This window comes from Hyperolius riggenbachi, chromosome 11 (assembly GCF_040937935.1).
Source record: "Hyperolius riggenbachi isolate aHypRig1 chromosome 11, aHypRig1.pri, whole genome shotgun sequence".
In the NCBI taxonomy this organism is placed as follows: Eukaryota; Metazoa; Chordata; class Amphibia; order Anura; family Hyperoliidae; genus Hyperolius; species Hyperolius riggenbachi.
The window spans coordinates 90,047,130-90,065,322 of NC_090656.1; the positions used below are offsets into that span (position 1 = coordinate 90,047,130).

Below are 18,193 nucleotides of genomic sequence, written 5' to 3' on the forward strand. Positions count from 1 at the left end.
TGTCTGTCTGTAAAATTTACTGACCTTCTACTTCCTAAAAGTGTACATTACCACAGTAAAATATCAGTAAATACTGATCATTTACAATAACAGAACCCACCCCCCCCCCCCCCCCCCCCCCCAACCTAACCTAGCCCCTGCCACCAACCCTTGCAATTACGATACTGTTAACGCCATTATAAATTGTGGCTATATAGTGGGTGCCCAAATTTTACACTATAGCTGCAATTTACAATGGCACCCATATTTCTGACAATGGGTGCCCAAATGTATTGCTTCTATATATTGTGTGTAGTTTGTGTGTGCCTGTGCCTGCATGAAGGCATTTGTATTTACGCATCTGGTCAGTGTAAATAAAGGTTTATTTTCAAACCCAGTGGGGGAATGGATTGGAATAATTTTTAGCCACTTGGCATCCCCATGCTTCAGTCTGGTCAGCTGGTTAAAACTTAGAATGAAAACACATGCAAACAGACTTTTAAAAAGAGTGCCCCCAGGTATTTTTACCCCCTTGCCATGAAGGCAGGTGTTCCCCAGAGAATTTAGAGCACACAGGCATGGGGCAGAGGCGAGCCATTTCATGTGGTCCATACGATGGGGGGGGGGGGGGGGGGGGGTGTATGGGGAAGACGGTACCTTGAGAAGGTGTGGCATGTCCTCCCCATCACAGTGCCCTCTAGTCTTCTGACCCATGTAGATTGCTATTGCTCAGGGAGTGTACCCAGTCTTTGAATTTCCTTGGGAATACCAGCCAGCATAGGAAAGCACCATCAACATGTTAAATGTCCCTGAGAAGGGGCACTCCATGCTGCCCATTTTTCCCTTTAAATTACATCAAGGTATAAACCTACCATAGATAACCGATTCCCTGTATTTTTTTTTTTTTTTTTTTTTTAATGCTTTTTCGCACCAAATTTTTTAAATTCGCACTATTGACCCTGAGATATATAAGACGTTTGATGACAATAGCATATTTGGGGCTGTACAATTAACTTGGGAAGTCAACGCCATAGTCTTGAATGCAAAAAGTCAGAATTCTGTCAGAATCCAACTCAGAAATTGGCTTGTATTTTTTCCAATCGTCTCTGTACTTTTAAAGTCGAATAAAACTGACTTAAAATTTAATAAAAATGCGGTTTCCTCCTTTTTATTACCCATTCAGTTAACAAATTTGCTGTTGTACACAAGTAATATTGCCTGTTTACAAATTACAAAGTCCCAGAGTTCAGTTCATCTGCTGTGAAAGCTGCCATTGCATTTTATTAATACATTTTAATATGTATACAGCAGCTATCTAGTGATATCTGTGTCTGCTTGTCAGCTCTGTGTAGTTCAGTTTCAGGGCTACTTCACACTTGGCGCTTGGAGCGCCGCTAGCCCTGCGATCGCATGTTGCTGTGATTTAAGCGCAATTTGCACTTGTGATTCTCGTTCAATAGAACGATATTCACAGCGCAGTCGCCACTGAAATGCTGCATGCAGCGCGTTTGCAATTGATCGAAATAGCAAACGCTGCAGTGTGAATGTATCCATAGGGATACATTTAGTAGCAGCTGTTTGCTGATCGCAAGCAATCAGCAAAGCACTCAAAAATTGTCAAGTGTGAACTAGCCCTCAGCAGTTTCTAGCTGTAACTAATTATCCATTGTTTACATTGAATCAACAAGAGAAATGTAAACAACTCGGATGACAAGCTTCCACTGCAGAATGAAGTCCTGTGTTAACTGCTTGAATGCTGTTCAGCCAAAAATAATTGCTGGTGGTTGGTTTAGGGCTGTAAATAATCTTTAGAGAAAAGTATAATTGCTGAGTTGCAGACCACTTTAAATGCACATTTAAGCATTGTATGTATAAAAGTTTTGTTAAAAGGAAGTATGACAAAATGATAAAGGAAAATCCCTACTGCACTAATTCCTATATTCTCATTCCTCAGCCGCATACAGCTGCCTGCTCATAGCCAGTCAGTCTTAAACACTTTCTTTTTTGTTATCCTAGGCATGTGGATGGAGAGCAGTTGCTCAGCTGAAACCATGGGTCCCCACTGCCTGACAGTCTGTTTTGACTGCCTGTCTCTGGTATGGAGGCGTAGCTTAAAGAGAAACCATAACCAAGAATTGAACTTCATCCCAATCAGTTGCTGATTCCACCTTTCCCATGAGAAATCTTTTCCTTTTTACAAACGGATCATCAGGGAGGTCTGTATGGCTGATAATGTGGTGAAACCCCTCCCACAGTGTGATGTCAGGACCCTGGCCTGACAGTTTCCTTTCTGTGAACACCATTGCATTGTGGGAAATGACAGCTGTTTACAGCTGGGTCCAACTGCCAAAAAAGCAAGCAGCATCTCCTTCCACTGACATCACCTGCCAGCAGTAAAAATGTCACCATGTGGTAAATGTCAGAATGTAAATCAGGGAGAGGAAAGATTTTCAATGGGAAAACACTGACTAAATCATTTATACATAATTATTGTAAAAATTAAGCACTTTTTTTACTACATTATGTTCACTGGAGTTCCTCTTTAAAGAGGAACCCCAGTGAAAATAATGTAATAAAGTGCTTCATTTTTACAATAATTATAAATGATTTAGTCAGTGTTTGCCTATTGTAAACATTTTTAAATCCCTGATTTACATTCTGACATTTATTGCATGGTGACATTTTTACTGTTGGCAGGTGATGTAGCTGCTGCATGTTTTTTGGGCAGTTGGAAACAGCTGTAAACAGCTATTTTTCACAATGCAGCAGGGTTTCCAGACAGGAAACTGCCCGGAGTATGTACTCAAAGAGTTTCTTGTGGGTGGGGTTTCACCACAATATCAGTCATACAGCGCCCCCTGATGGTCTGCTTGTGAAAAGGAATAGATTTCTCATGTAAAGGGGGCATCAGCTACTGATTGGGATAAAGTTCAATTCTTGGTCGGAGTTTCTCTTTAAGGCCCCTTTTACACTTAATCAGTTGCATTCAGTTGTAACTGAAAGAAAACTGATTTTTTAAAAGTAATGCCTATGTTTCCCCAATGGCACAGTTCCCACTAAACACGTTTTAAATGAAATCTTTTTCACAATGCACTGATATGGAAAAAAACACGTATTATTGCACACTAACGCATACCAATGCATTAAAGTGTAAAGGGGCCCTCAGGCTGATTGGGGAGGAGGGGAGTTAGAAGGCTATTTTAAGTTGTTAAACAGGACATTACGATCTCTGACTTGTGCAGCAGCAGCTTCCCTTTTTTAATTTTGCATATACTGTAAGGTTTTTTTATGCATCATTTAAAATAAATAAATGCATGTAAAATCTGTGCCTTTTAGAATCTCCTGAGTTGTGCATCTGTGGTGCACTTCCCCTCATTTTTCATAAAATCACCATGTACATAAGAAATATTAATAGATCCCTCTTGAGTAGTAGTTTTGTCCTCTACCAGAATAGTACACATCTTCTTCCTCCTCTTGGTAATACTCCTCATCCTCCTGATAGTAGTCTTCCTCCTGCTCAACAGAGTAGTGATCAGTGTTGGGGTTTCCCTGCTCTTCCTCTTCTTCCTCATACTCCTCTTCTTCTTCCTTTTCTTCAGCTTCTCCCTCTTCCTCAGCCCCTTCTTTCTTTGCAGTTTCCTTTTCTTGCTGCTCCCGTTCTTGTTCCTCCATTTCCTCTTCCTCTTTCTCTTTCCTGCGCTCCTCTCTTTCTTCCATGAATTCCTGGGCCCCCTCACCCACAAGTGTGACTGTCTCTCCTACTTTGGGTGGTGCCTTCACAGGATTGTGGTCATAAGAGAGCAGACGCAGCGACTTCATTCCACTCATGTCAGGAAATACGGCAATGCGGTTTTTGTCCAGATCTAGAATCTCCAGTCCATGCAATCGTAGAAGAACTTTAGGTACATGCTCCAGTCTATTTCCATAGAGCCATAGACCTTTTAGTCCTGGCATACCCGTAGCAATGTCACCTGGAAGTCCTTTTAGACGGTTGTCGCCCATCTGAAGACAACGCAAACCAGGCATGCTAAGTAACACTCTGGGAAAATGATGGAAAAAGTTTCGTTCTATCCACAGGGTGCGTAGAGTTTGGAGACGTGCAAAGGAAGGAGGCAATCCTTGAAGCCGGTTTGCTCCAATGTAGAGTCGACCAAGGTGTGGAAGAGAACACACAGCTTCTGGTACTTCTGGTAGTTTGTTTGCATCAAGTGCCAAAGTACGCAGGTTGTAAAGCTGGTATAAGTCATCAGGCAGTTCTGTTATCATTGTGCCACTCAGATACAGCTTGTAAAGTTGATCAGAAAGGGTGCATACTGATACTGGGAGACGAGGCATTTTACGCCCGCTAAATTCAAGTGTGCCATCTCCAGTACTAAGCTGTTCCTCTGTGTCTTCAGGTAGTGGCTCTTCTGCTCCTTCACCTGCTACTGTGGGCACAGATCCACATGCTCCACCCATCAGGACGACATGCACAGCTTGCAGAGATGAAGTTTGTGTAGAGAAGTCCACTTTGTAGGCAGCAGTGATGATTGCTGTCCTGGGAATATCTCAGACCACAGAAAGGTGTTCTGTAGAGCTCTGACATACAGAATCTATTCACTCTGTGTTTTCATCTGTTCTCTGATGAAATGTAAGGAGTCTCCGTTAAATATTCATGGCTGCTCCTCACATTTCTCACATAGCACAGTCTAAACTATCAGGTGTACTTGAAATAACAATTCGTTTCAGGACTGAGTGATTGTTTCAGTTACCGTATTTCTCTGATCCTAAGAGAAATGATCCAACATGCTGCACTTGAATGCTAATAATGGCAGGGCTGAAGCTGCACTGCAAGAGTGGATCTGTGCTATCTTCAATTATTGCATGTGATTAAACTTGTGCCATGTAGCCGAGCCATAACCTAAGCGCCTGTGTTTCAGCACCATCTGACATTAGTGGTCCTATATAGCAGCTTGTCCTGTCACTCTTTTATATATTCCATTTGACCTAAAATCAGATGTCACTAGAATTAGAATTAGATATATCTACTCGGTATCCAGACCTGTAAATGGTACAAAAGTGTTGAGTGCTAGCGTGCAGTTAACATGCATAGAAATCTTTAGCATCACTGTGGAAGCATTGGTGCTGCTCTTCAGTAGAGTTGGGTCAGTTAACTAAGGGAGTCATGGAGGAAATACAGTATGGCATCATATCAGATACATTTTTGTGTAGCCCGTGCTGTGGGTGCCTGGCTGTTGCCAGAAATCTGCATTGTGAAGCTTATGAACACAAACTGTTAATTGAAGAGGTATTCCAGTTAATACTTCAATTGCATTTAATAATTTTTTATTTTTTTTGGTAAGTTTAATTTTATTGAATATTTCCTAAAAAACAATACAGTACAAACCCCAATCCCCCTACACCTTTCCACCTTGCAACCTCCCATGCAAGTCCAGTGCATTGGTCAATCAGATACCTGCTTCAGTGTTAACCACCCATCCCATTTCCTATTGTATGAAAGTCCTATGCTGAGGAGCTGTCCATGGTGTCATGTGAGGCCAAATAATCTATCCAGCTTTGCCACAATTTTTCAAATTTGCGTGGTAATTTTATACCACATCATGGCCCTATTCATTGTTTTTTTTTACCACAAAGAGGTGGATGGGGAGTAGTCAGTGAACAACGTGTGGAAAATGTCATGTTTGCCACAGAAACCAAACATTTTGACTAAAATAATCTGGATGTGAGGTTTGAGTCAGAAGAATCAACGCCTTCTATTTGTGATGCTGGAGAAAACTTTGTAGAGTCCCTTGGACTGCAAGAAGATCTAAACTAAAGAAGACCTTAACTCTGACTAATCATTGTAAGGAGAAATGCTGAAGCTGAAATACCTTAGACCAGTGTTGGCGAACCTATGGCACGCGTGCCCGAGGTGGCACATGGAGCCGTCTGAGGACACGCGTGCAGTGTCTGCTACCTCCACTAATCCCACAACCACCACTGCCGAGAACTCTGCATGCAGTGATGAGTTCGCGAAGAGCCGGCTCTAAGAGCCAATTCTCTTCAGCGAACGAGAGGAACCGATACCTGCCGAGGGAAGAGCCGATGCTGTGCCCCCACCCGCTCCCCACTCTGCTCACGGGTGTCTGGTCAGACGTCAGCACGTCCTGTCAGCGCAAGACTTTTGACTGGCTGCAGGAAGGTAATCGTGGAGCTGCGCGCCGCCGCCGGGAGAGGAGATTTCTGTCAGGTGAGTAAATTGTTGTCCACATTGCTGTCCACATTGTGTTATTTACTGCTGAAATGTTGCCCACATTGCGTTATTTTCTGCTGAAATGTTGTCCACATTGCGTTATTTTCTGCTGACGTTGCCCACATTGCGTTATTTTCTGCTGACGTTGCCCACATTGCGTTATTTTCTGCTGGCATGTTGCCCACATTGACTTATTTTCTGCTGGCATGTTACCCACATTGCCTTATTTTCTGCTGGCATGTTACCCACATTGCCTTATTTTCTGGTGTCTGGGGTTTCTGTTGCTGCATTTATTATTTAATGGTCATAGTTGCCTATATTTGCTGCTTTGGGGTTACGGTATACTAATAGCATCACACAGTTTCTGCACACCAATGATGCGAATCCTCGTTTCGCCACATCATGGCGGAAACGCTGCTTTCTTATGCCTCGCTGTTACATCATTACGTTAGCTCTGCCCATACAATGTCATGGCCACGGCCATTTTTCGGCAACCTAATTGGCACTCACTGATAAATAAGTCGATTTTGGGTCGCAGTTTGGGCACTCAGCCTCTGAAAGGTTCGCCATCACTGCCTTAGACACATAATGAGAAGGCAGGATTTATTGGAGAAGACCTTTTTGCTGGGGAAGATCGAGAGCAAAAGAAGGGGATGGCTAGATAGTATCATGGAAACAACAAACATGAACTTAGACAAGCTTCGAGAGGCAGTAGAGGATAAATGGGCTTGGCATGCTGTGGTCCATGGGGTCGCAATGAGTCACAGGACTGAATATCGACTGAACAGCAATAATGAATGTGCAAGGTAGGAGGTGGGAGTAGTGCAGCATGGTACTTGCTCTTCTACTCTTAACTCTGCATTCTCTAGCCACTATAGCGAGAACTTGGCTTCTAGAGGGTTTAAAGATATCCAGAGATGAGAGCAACTAAAAGTTTTATACATACCTGGGGCTTCTTCCAGCCCCATGCTCGTGGATCGCTTCCACGCTGCCGTCCTCGGTCTTCTCCCTCTTCGGTACCAGATCCCGTAACTTCGTCCAGTCTGCGCAAGAGAAGTGTGCACCCTCTACGTATCTCCGGCAGAGAGATTGATCTTGTCTCTGGTACACTTTAATAACTAGAGAATGTGCTGGCTGGAATTCCATAAACCACAAACAAATTTCTGGTGAGTATACAGTGTTTTTTTTTTTTTTTTTGTCATATTGTCACCAGGGCTGTGGAGTCGGTCCAAAAATCCAGCGACTCCGACTCCTCAGTTTAGGATTCCACCGACTCCGACTCCACGACTCCTCTAATTTGCATATTACAATTTTGTTGATTTAAAAGTATGTAACATGAAATTCGTCTCTTAACTGCCAACGCTTAGGAATTTTACAAGACAACTGAAGTGAGAAGGATATGTAGACTACTATATTTATTCCCTTTAGACTAAAACTAGTCCTTGGTAAGAGTACTTGTAAAAGGTACAACCGGAACAAAGAACATCTATCAAGTGTGGGTGCATGTAAGAATGTGAGGAGATTGTAAACAGACAACACCTCTGTGTTCAATGTGCACAGCATTCTCAGTGGATTCCCTGCAGCTCTGTGGGGAGTGCATATGTAGAGTATAGTACTACTGTGTAACAAAGTAAACCTGAGACAGATGAAATTAAAGTTTTATACATACCTGGGGCTTCCTCCAGCCGCCTTCAGGATAATCAGTCCCTTGTTGTCCTCCTCAACCACCTGGATCTTCTGCTATGAGTCCAGGTACTTGAGCCAGGTACTTGCGCATGCACGCACTCCGCCGCCAGAAGCATACTACACCTGTGCAGCACTATTGCGCAGGTGCAGAATGTTCCTGGCTGTGGGAGCGGCATGCGGCCGGACAGCGCTGACTGGCTGAATTACCAGGACTCATAGCAGAAGATCCGGGTGGTGGAGGACAGTGAGGGACTGATTAGCCTGAAGGGGGCTGGAGGAAGCCCCAGGTATGTATAAAACTTTACTTTTCATCCGTCTCAGTTACCCTTTAATTTGTAATCACCAAACCAAATTTTAATAACATATCAAATTATTTTATTTCATCAGCAAAGGGAGTGCATACATTTGCATAAATCAGCATCAATGCAGAATTATTTCCATCTCGTTGACCATCTCTATTAGTGACACGGCTACACATCAGGCTTTATTCTTACAGCATAGATGTTATTTAGTATATATGAGATTCCTGTGTACACATCATATATACAGTCACAATCAGATATGTATATCTGACCTTAAAAATACGGGGACTGCTTTATTGAAGCAGCACAAGTAACTAATTTTGATTGGTTTATTTCATTTTTGTGGACTAAGCATAGCTATTACTGTATATATACTGTATATATACATTATTTTTAATGACTATTATCTGAGAAATAGAACATTTTATCATATTTTCTATTTTAATTACAGTTACAAATTCATTAGGAGTCGGTGCATTTTTTCCCGACTCCAGGCACCCAAAATTGCCCGACTCCGACTCCACGACTCCGACTCCACAGCCCTGATTGTCACAATCTCCAAAAAGTAAGTCAGAAAATCCTAACCTCTCTCGATCTTTCCAGCGTACTCCCTTGTGGTGATTTTTCACCCCATAATACTTAAAATACTCCTAAAATGCCTCCCTCCAATGGCCAGTCTCCGTAGGGAGTCTAACTTGTCCCTGCAACAAGCACATAGTTTGATTAGGACTAAAGCAATGCAGTATATAAAATAAGTGAGTGCCAGACCCCCAAGCCTGCTGGGGCAGACCGATGCAGATACTATGGGCTTGAGAAGGGCTGAGGGGTCCTCTCTTTCCTGTATGATGACTGTGATTTTTGGCATGCTTGCAAAGTTCCATTCAACTGCACTGAATAAACATAGTAACAACAAAAATGGAGAATGCAGAATATTTGCTGCTCGCACTACATCGCATTGGTGGGAACAGCAATATAGCCTTTATAAAAGGCTGCACCATTGGAATTCCCAGTTGCATGTATTCTGAAAAGCAGACGGGAACCGGACCCTAAGCAAGAGTGTACAATATTTTTAAAGTATACTTATCCTTTAACCCCCCCTGGCGGTATAAAAAAATCCGCCAGGAGGGAACGCCGCAGTTTTTTTTAAAAAAAATTTTTTTTCCTATATCATGTAGCGAGCCCTGGGCTCGCTACATGATAGCCGCTGCTCAGCGGCATCCCCCCGCCCTCTTTGATCGCCTTCGGCGATCTCCGATCAGGAAATCCCGTTCAAAGAATGGGATTACCTGGAGGGCTTCCCCCGTTGCCATGGCGACGGGGCGGGATGACGTCACCGACGTCGGGACGTCATTGGGAGTCCCGAACCACCTCTCAGCGCTGCCTGGCACTGATTGGCCAGGCAGCGCACGGGGTCTGGGGGGGGCGTGCGGCGCGACGGATAGCGGCGATCGAGCACGGGGCGGCGGCGATCGAGCGCGGGGCGGCGGCGATCGGTGTGCTGACGCAGCTAGCAAAGTGCTAGCTGCGTGCAGCAAAAAAAAAAAATTAAACAAATCGGCCCAGCAAGGCCGGAGAAAACCTCCTACGTTCGGGGTTACCGCCAAGGAGGTTAAGTGATTTTGTGTACGAAAACACATTACAGTGAACCATCCATATTAATAGGTTTGTTCAAACGTATGCATTTTTTCTGTGCAAGAAAAAACTAACAAGCAGCATTCTGTTTTTTTTCTGCACACTGCTCACGCGTACGTTAGAATGTATGGCTGCCACATAAGTGCATTTTAACCACTATACGACCACTCCACGCCATCCTGGAAGTCCTGGGGGTGGAGTTTGTGATGGTGCGCGCCGATGCACGCCCATCCCCGTTTGTATGATGGAGCTCCGCTCTGCCATCAGTCTCCCAGCGGCGATCGCCGCTAGGAGACTGTTAGATGGCGAAACTGCTGTCTTTTTACTCCGTACAGCACTGAGATCTACGGCAGCGCTGTACTGGTGACAGCCGTGTAACATGGCTGCCCCCCTGGTAGGCTCGGGGGTGATCCGCTGTCATAGGCTGAAGCCTATGACAGCCAATCACAGTGATTGGCTGATGGGGGGAGGTAGGGGGGCATGTAAAACAAAGACAAAAAATAGGCAATTTTATTTTAAAAATAAAATATTGACAAAAAAAAAAAACATTGGTGGAGTGATCAGACCCCACCAACAGAAAGCTCTGTTGGTGGGGAGAAGGGGAATCACTTGTGTGCTGACATGTACGGCCCTGCATCGAGGCCTTAAAGCTGCAGTGGCCTATTTATTGAAAAATGGCCTGGTCTTTAGAGGCATTTAACACTGCGGTCCTCCAGTGGTTAACACACATGAACGTGTGATTATACATCAGGATTGCTTGTGTGAAAGTGCATATTTGAACATGTGTATGTAGCTCTTTGAAGCACTGTGGATAATATCAGTTCTATATAAATGCATAATATAAGGCAGTAAACAATGTGGTTGCTATGAGAAACATAGAAACCTTTGAAGCTCTTCTTATGATGCCGGAAGTAAGATGGTTATTTAGCAACAATATGACAGTATATGTTTGTAGGTGTAGGCAGAGCAGTCTCCCTCCCCTACTCTGTAATCTATGAAGGCAATAAATGGGGTGGGAGTGGCTCACTAAAACATAACTGAAATCACAACACAGCCTGTTCAACAGTTTATCTCCCTCATACATTTTGATTTTAAACCTTAAAATATATTTGATAAACAAGCACTGCAACATTCCACTTTTCATTACAAACCCTACACGGCACGGACCGTTATCCTTGCATAATGACACTTATGCAAAATATCGAAAAATGGGCTCAATCAGTAGGCAAAAGTGTAAACCTGTCATTTAAACTGAGTTAACAAAGGATTGCAGTGTATCTGCACAGTGTGTGTAAAATCAATTAACCCTTTTCGCACTCCCCATGCAAATACATACAGCATGCCAGCCTTCCAATAACCTCTACTATTCCTACAGTCAAACCAAGAGCAGAGCGGTTAGGTTGCAAAAAATGCATTATTTTGCAGCGTCACATATAACACATGGGAAGCTCCCCTAAATTTGTATGTGTCCTGACTTCCTATAACATGCATAATGCAATATGCAAGCATGCAGTGCATTCACCTGTCAAAAAAATTAGAGCACATATCCCAATGTCCACTCTTAAGACGGATATGGACAGACAGACCAGAAAGTGACTATGCAAAATAATGCATTTTTTACAAAAACTAGGACCTCTGCTTTTGGCTTGATTGTGGGGATGGTGGAGGTTGCTGGATGGCTGGTCTACAGTGAGTATTTGCATGGCAGTGTGCAAAGGGTTAATGTATTTTGCAGAAGACTTTGTATTTCAGCATTGCAAATAGTGTGCAGTATGCAAGGCATCATAAGTGCGTAGAGTGCAGCATTTGGTCTTGCGACTTGTGCACCACATGGCAGTTTGTCCTTGGGACGCACTGCTGCATGCATTTTTGTCCACAATGCAGAGCTGACCCATTCAGTGCCATTGAATTGGATCAATGGTGCAATGCAGGTGTCGTGCATTGCTGTATAATGCACAGCTACCTGCATTGCATAATGGGAACATGATCCTACCCCACTGGAGGGGAGTTTTTGTACTGTGTACAACCTGGAGCGAGTTGTGCCTTACTGAATACTTACTAGGTCACGAGAGTTAAGGCCATACTAGGTTCAAGTGCAATAATGTTATATATATATATATATATATATATATATATATATATATATATATATATATATATATATATATATATATATATATATATATATATATATATATATATATATATATATATATATATATATATATATATATATATATATAGATGGCTACAGTGAGTAAATTGTAGGTTTATTATACTATGGACTATCAGATGGAATTCAAATCATATTGGAAAAGCATATATAGTGCAGTGCTGGGCCGAAATTACGCATTAGCGTAATTACACATCGTAATTCACTACAAATGCACCGTAAGCGTTACGTGTAAGGTTACGGTATTACACGTAATTAATTACGCGTAGACCGTAGGTTACGTTATTACGCGTAACAAATTACGCGTAAGACAGTAAACTCCTATTGAAATTACACAGTCTGCCGTAATCGCGAATTATTACGCTCCCGTATAATATAAAAAAGCCGCCGACTTTAAGGGTTAATAGCAAAGCCCCCTTAAGTGCTAAGAGCCTCAAATTTGGAGAATATATTAAGGAGATCAGAAGGAATAAGAGAAAAATTTTTTTTTTTCAAAAAGACCTTATAGTTTTTGAAAAAATTGATTTTTACGTTTCAAGGGCAAAAATGTCTTTTAAATGCGGAAAATGTCAGGGGGTTTTTTTGCACAGGTAACAATAGTGTATTATTTTCATAGATTCCCCCAAGTGGGAAGAGTTTTACTTACTTTGTTCTGAGTGTGGGAAATATTAAAAAAAATGACGTGGGGTTCCCCCTCCCAGACCTCTTTAACCCCTTGTCCCCCATGCAGGCTGGGATAGCCAGAATGTGGAGCACCGGCCGCATGGGGCTCCGCACCCTGAGTATACCAGCCCGCATGGTCCATGGATTGGGGGGTCTCGGAAGGGGAGGGGCAGCCAAGCTTTCCCCTCCCCCTCCGAGCCCTTGTCCAATCCAAGGACAAGGGGCTCTTCTCCACCTCCGATCGGCGGTGGAGGTGGAGGCCGCGATTTCCTGGGGGGAGGGGGGGGGGGTTCATGGTGGCATCTAGGAGTCCCCTTTAAAAAGGGGTCCCCCAGATGCCCACCCCCCCCCCCTCCCAGAAGAAATGAGTATAGGGGTACTTGTACCTTCCGAGACCCCCCAATCCATGGACCATGCGGGCTGGTATAGTCAGGGTGCGGAGCCCCACGCGGCCGGTGCTCCGCATTCTGGCTATCCCAGCCTGCATGGGGGACAAGGGGTTAAAGAGGTCTGGGAGGGGGAACCCCACGTCGTTTTTTTTAATATTTCCCACACTCAGAACAAAGTAAGTAAAACTCTTCCCACTTGGGGGAATCTATGAAAATAATACACTATTGTTACCTGTGCAAAAAAACCCCCTGACATTTTCCGCATTTAAAAGACATTTTTGCCCTTGAAACTTAAAAATCGATTTTCTCAAAAACTATAAGGTCTTTTTGAAAAAAAAAAAAATTCCTCTTATTCCCACTGATCCCCTTAATATACCCTGGGAATTTGGTGTTCCTAAATTTTAAGCAGGCTTTGCTATTAACCGTTAAAGTCGGCGGGTTTTTAAATGTATATATTTTTCCTTTGAAACTTTAACATCGATTTTCTCAAAAACTATAAGGCCTTTTTGAAAAAAAATTTTTTTCCTCTTATTCCTTCTGATCTCCTTAATATATTCTCCAAATTTGAGGCTCTCAGCAATTAAGGGGACTTTGCTATTAACCCTTAAAGTCGGCGGCTACCTAACATTGATCCATGCGTCAACTTTTCCGCTTGGGAGCATTGCCTTACGCATTAATTGCTAGTAGGAAATTATGCGTAAGGCAATAACGTAACAACCTGCATTACGGTATTCTTACGCGTAATTGCATAAAGGCCATGCGTAATTACAGACATGAACCGTAGATAAATGTCTACACCGTAAGCGTAATAGCGTAAAATTACGCGTAATGATCCGTAAGCGTAGTTTTTTCCATTACGCCCAGCACTAATATAGTGTGGTGGGGTGTCTTGGCACCCTGTAGGAAAAGGCACAGGAGACAAAAGACGGGAGCCCGGTAGTGCAGGAGGCTCCCTTTGCTAACTGATTTTCGTCATTTGGCCCTGTTAATGGCCTGAAGAAGCGGGCTCAGACTCGCAAAACGTGTTGCCTGTGCTAAATAAAAATCTTTTGTAATTTACAAAGATTTTGTCATTGAGGTAAGACACCTCGTTATCAATTTCATTTTTAAACTGTTTTTAGAAGCTTTTAGTTAACTAGGGCGCCTCTTCCCCCCCCCCCAATGTATATTGGAAAAGCGTGCAAGGATATTTTTGATAAAGTAATGTAAAAATTGTTTATGTACAATGCAAATTATGATATATTCCAGACATTATGCATAAAACCAGGAGTCTGACTTAGGAGTAAAAGAAATCCCAGTATCGACCTGGAAAAGGCAAAATCCCTTCTGTGTGTTAGAGATGGCCTGAACCTCCGATTTTCGGTTTGCAAACTTCTGCAAAAGTTCGGTTCGCACGAACTTTCGCAAACCGCAATAGACTTCAATGGGGAGGCAAACTTTGAAAACTAGAAACCCTTATGCTGGCCACAAAAGTGATGGAAAAGATGTAGGGGGGCATGGCGGAGTGAGATAAACGCCAAAAGTCACGGGGAAAAATCTGGATTTGACGCAAAGCAGCGTTTTAAGGGCAGAAATCACATTGAATGCTAAATTGCAAGCCTAAAGTGCTTTAAAACATCTTGTATGCGTATACCTCAATCAGGGAGTGTAACTAGAGTACTGCTTCACACTGACACACCAAACTCACTGTGTAAGGTACCGCAAACAGCTGTTTGTGTTGTGACAGCCGTGCTGGAATGGTGCGCACCATGATGAAGAGTGCAGGTGATGGCGGCTTTCCAGCCCATATGGTCGCCGGGCTGAGGTAGCTGATTTGATCAGCTGGACAGTGACTGTCCAGCTGATCAAATTTGGTCTGCCCACAATGAAGCAGTGACCTTATTATCGTGGGTGTGCAACCCCCCCCCCCCCCCCCCCCCGAGAGAGACACTCATATAGCCGGCGGTCATTGCTTCATTGTGATACGCAAGCCCCTTCACCGCGGAAAGGTAATGATCATGAAGGGGAATTGGCACATGTACATGCCTTTTGGTTTTGTTGTTGCAGCTGCAATGCAGCAAGAAAAATTAGGCAGGCATGAACACGCACCAGAAAAATTATTATAGTGGCCACTGCTAGCAGCAGTCTTAAAAATTCAGGAATCAACCTGGAGTCCTGGACCCTGTTGGTGGTGGCGGAGAAGGCAATCAAGCAACCTGCGGGCAGAGGTGCTGTGTGGGGAGCAACTTAGTCTTGAGGCATGCAGTCACATGGCGTGCAGGCAGAGATACTGTGTGTGGGGACGGACTTAGTCTTGGGGCGGACAGTAGGCCTCCGGGATCCATGCCTCATTCATTTTGATAAAGGTGAGGTACTGAACACTTTTGTGACTTAGGAGACTTCTCAGTGACAATGCCTACAGCTGCGCTGAAGGTCCTTTCTGACAGGACACTTGAGGCAGGGCAAGACAGAAGTTGGATGGCAAATTGGGACAGCTCTGGCCACAGGTCAAGCCTGCGCACCCAGTAGTCCAAGGGTTCATCGCTGCTCACAGTGTCTACATCCACACTTAAGGCCAGGTAGTCGGCTACCTGCCGGTCCAGGCGTTGGTGGAGGGTGGATCCTGAAGCGCTAAGGCGAGGCATTGGACTAAGGAATATCCGCATGTCCGACATCACCATGAGATAGCTGGAACGTCCTGTCCTTGCCAGTGTGGACATGGGAGAAGGATTACTGGCAGTGGTACCTTTATTGCGTTGTGCTGTGACATCACTCTTAAACGCATTGTAAAGCATAGTTGCCAGCTTGTTCTGAATGTACTGCATCCTTTCTGCCTTCAGGTTAGTTGGTAACATGTCCGCCACTTTGTGCCTATACCAAGGGTCTAGTAGTGTGGCCACCCAGTAGAGCTCATTCCCCTTGAGTTTTTTTATACGGGGGTCCCTCAACAGGCTGGACAGCATGAAAGATGCCATCTGCACAAAGTTGGATAGAGACGTACTATCCATCTCCTCTTGCTCTTCCTCAGTGACGTCAGGTAAGTCCTCCTCCACCCCCCAGCCACGAACAATACCACGGGAACGTTGAGCAGCACAAGCCTGCTGCGGTTGTTCTTCTTCTGCCGCCGCCTCCATCCTCATCATCCGAGTCTGACTCCTCTTCCCCACACAACATTTCCTCCTCCCCCCCCCCCCCCCCCCTCTGTGCTGCCGCAGGTTTTGAGGAAACATCTGTTTCTGATGACAATTTATCCCACAACGCTTCCTCCCATAACTGTTCCTCTTCACGCTCCTCCACAGCTTGATCGACCACTCTACGCACGACATGCTCCAAGAAGTGAGTGTATGGGATCAAGTCGCTGATGGTGCCTTCACTGCGAATCACCAGATTGGTCACCTCCTCAAACGGCCGCATGAGCCTGCATGCATTTCGCATCAGTGTCCAGTTGTTGGGCCAGAACATCCCCATCTCCCCATATTGTATCCTTCTACTGAAATGCAGGGTACATGTGTCAGCTTTCCCAAATTCAACGCGTAAATGAGATCGCTGCCGTTGTCACACACCACGTTGCCGATCTCCAGCTGGTGCGGGGTCAGCCACTGATCCACTTGTTTGTTAGAGCAGCCAGGAGAGCTGGTCCAGTGTGACTCTCCGCTTTGAGGCAAGACATGTCTAAGATGGCGTGACACCGTCGTACCTGGCATGCAGCATAGGCCCTGGGGAGCTGGGGCTGTGTAGCTAGAGAGGAGATTGCAGCACCAGGAGAGTTGAACTGCCACTCAGCCAAGGAGGAGGAGGATGACGACAGCGAAGAGGATGTAGCAGGAGGAGAGGAGGTGGCAGGAGGCCTGCCTGCAAGCTGTGGAGGTGTCACAAGTTGGTCCGCTGCACAGCCACGTACTCCCTGCTTGCCATCAGTCATCAGGTTGACCCAATGGGCTGTGTAAGTAATGTACCTGCCCTGACCGTGCTTGGCAGACCAGGCATCCGTGGTCAGGTGGACCCTTGACCAAACGCTGTGTGCCAGGGATGACACCACTTGCCTCTCAACTTCACAGTACAGTTTGGATATCGCCTTTGTAGAGAAATAATTGCGACCTGGCATCTTCCACTGCGGTGTCCCAATGGCCACAAATTTACGGAAGGCCTCAGAGTCCACCAGCTGGTATGGTAACAGCTGGAGAGCTAACAGTTCCCCCAAGCCAGCTGTCAGACGCCGGGCAAGGGGGTGACTGGCAGACATTGGCTTCTTCCGCTCAGATTTCCTTCACTGACACCTGGCTGCTGTGGGCAGAGGAGAAGGAACCGCCCAAGGGCAGAGGCAGAGTGGAGGAGGGTGGCTGTGAAGGTGCAAGGGAGAAAGCGGCTGAAAATGAAACACCTGAAGGAGGAGGAGTAGAAGGAAGGTGGCTTTTTTTTGTGTGCTGCTTTTGCTCAGGTGCTCTTCCCATTGCAGTTTGTGCCTTTTCTCCACGTGCCTTCATAAGGCACTTGTCCCTACGTGGGTGTTGGCCTTTCCACGGCTCAATTTTTGGAGGCAGAGAGAACAGATGGCATTGCTCTGATCTGAGGCAGACGCACAAAAAAAATTCCAAACCGCTGAGCCCCCCTGGGGTGATGGCACTATGGTGGCATCAGCAGCTGTCGTTGCAGGACATGTTGGCTGGCTGTACATAGGTGGCGATACATGCCGCCGGACACTGCCACCAGCTGTTTCTGACGACGAGCTCCCCTTGCTTCTTTCAGGAACCCGTCTCCTCCTACTCCTCTCTGACTCCCCCTCTGAACTATCCCCCTGTTCACCCCCTCTATTGGTAACATACGTGGGATCCGTGTCATAATCATAATCATCCTGCCCAGCTACGTTTGCCTCAGACACCTCCAAAACTGCACCAACAGCAGGTACTTCATAATCCCCCTCCGCACACGTTACGTCCATAGTGTCGCCTAACTCAGACATATGAGGTGATGTAACTTGCTTAGCACCTTCATCTGTAACAATAATGGCTGTGCATCAGTGATTTCCCCACCAAATAACTCCTGCGAACTGTCAAATGTAGCGGATGTGGTACTTGGAGTAGTGCTGGTGGCTGCGGAAGATGAGGTTTTCTGTGTTAGTCAACCACGTCCTGACAATCTTGGGAGATGATGGGACGTG

The 18,193-nt window shown here is 45.0% G+C and overlaps 2 protein-coding genes across 2 annotated transcripts in view; one reads left to right on the forward strand and one right to left on the reverse strand.

Annotated features, from left to right (window-relative positions):
• Positions 1 to 18,193, forward strand: part of CCDC73 (coiled-coil domain containing 73) — a 537,472-nt gene that overhangs the window by 63,472 nt on the left and 455,807 nt on the right. The gene's annotated exons all lie outside the window — the stretch shown is intronic.
• On the reverse strand, positions 3,388 to 4,437 carry LOC137537830 (leucine-rich repeat-containing protein 10B-like). The gene has a single exon (XM_068259785.1). The coding sequence runs from the start codon at positions 4,435 to 4,437 to the stop codon at positions 3,388 to 3,390; it is 1,050 nt and encodes a 349-aa protein (XP_068115886.1).

Coding starts and splice junctions, on each gene's coding strand:
- LOC137537830 (XM_068259785.1), bottom strand. CDS start 4,437: ATGGGTGGAGCATGTGGATCTGTGCCCACAGTAGCAGGTGAAGGAGCA.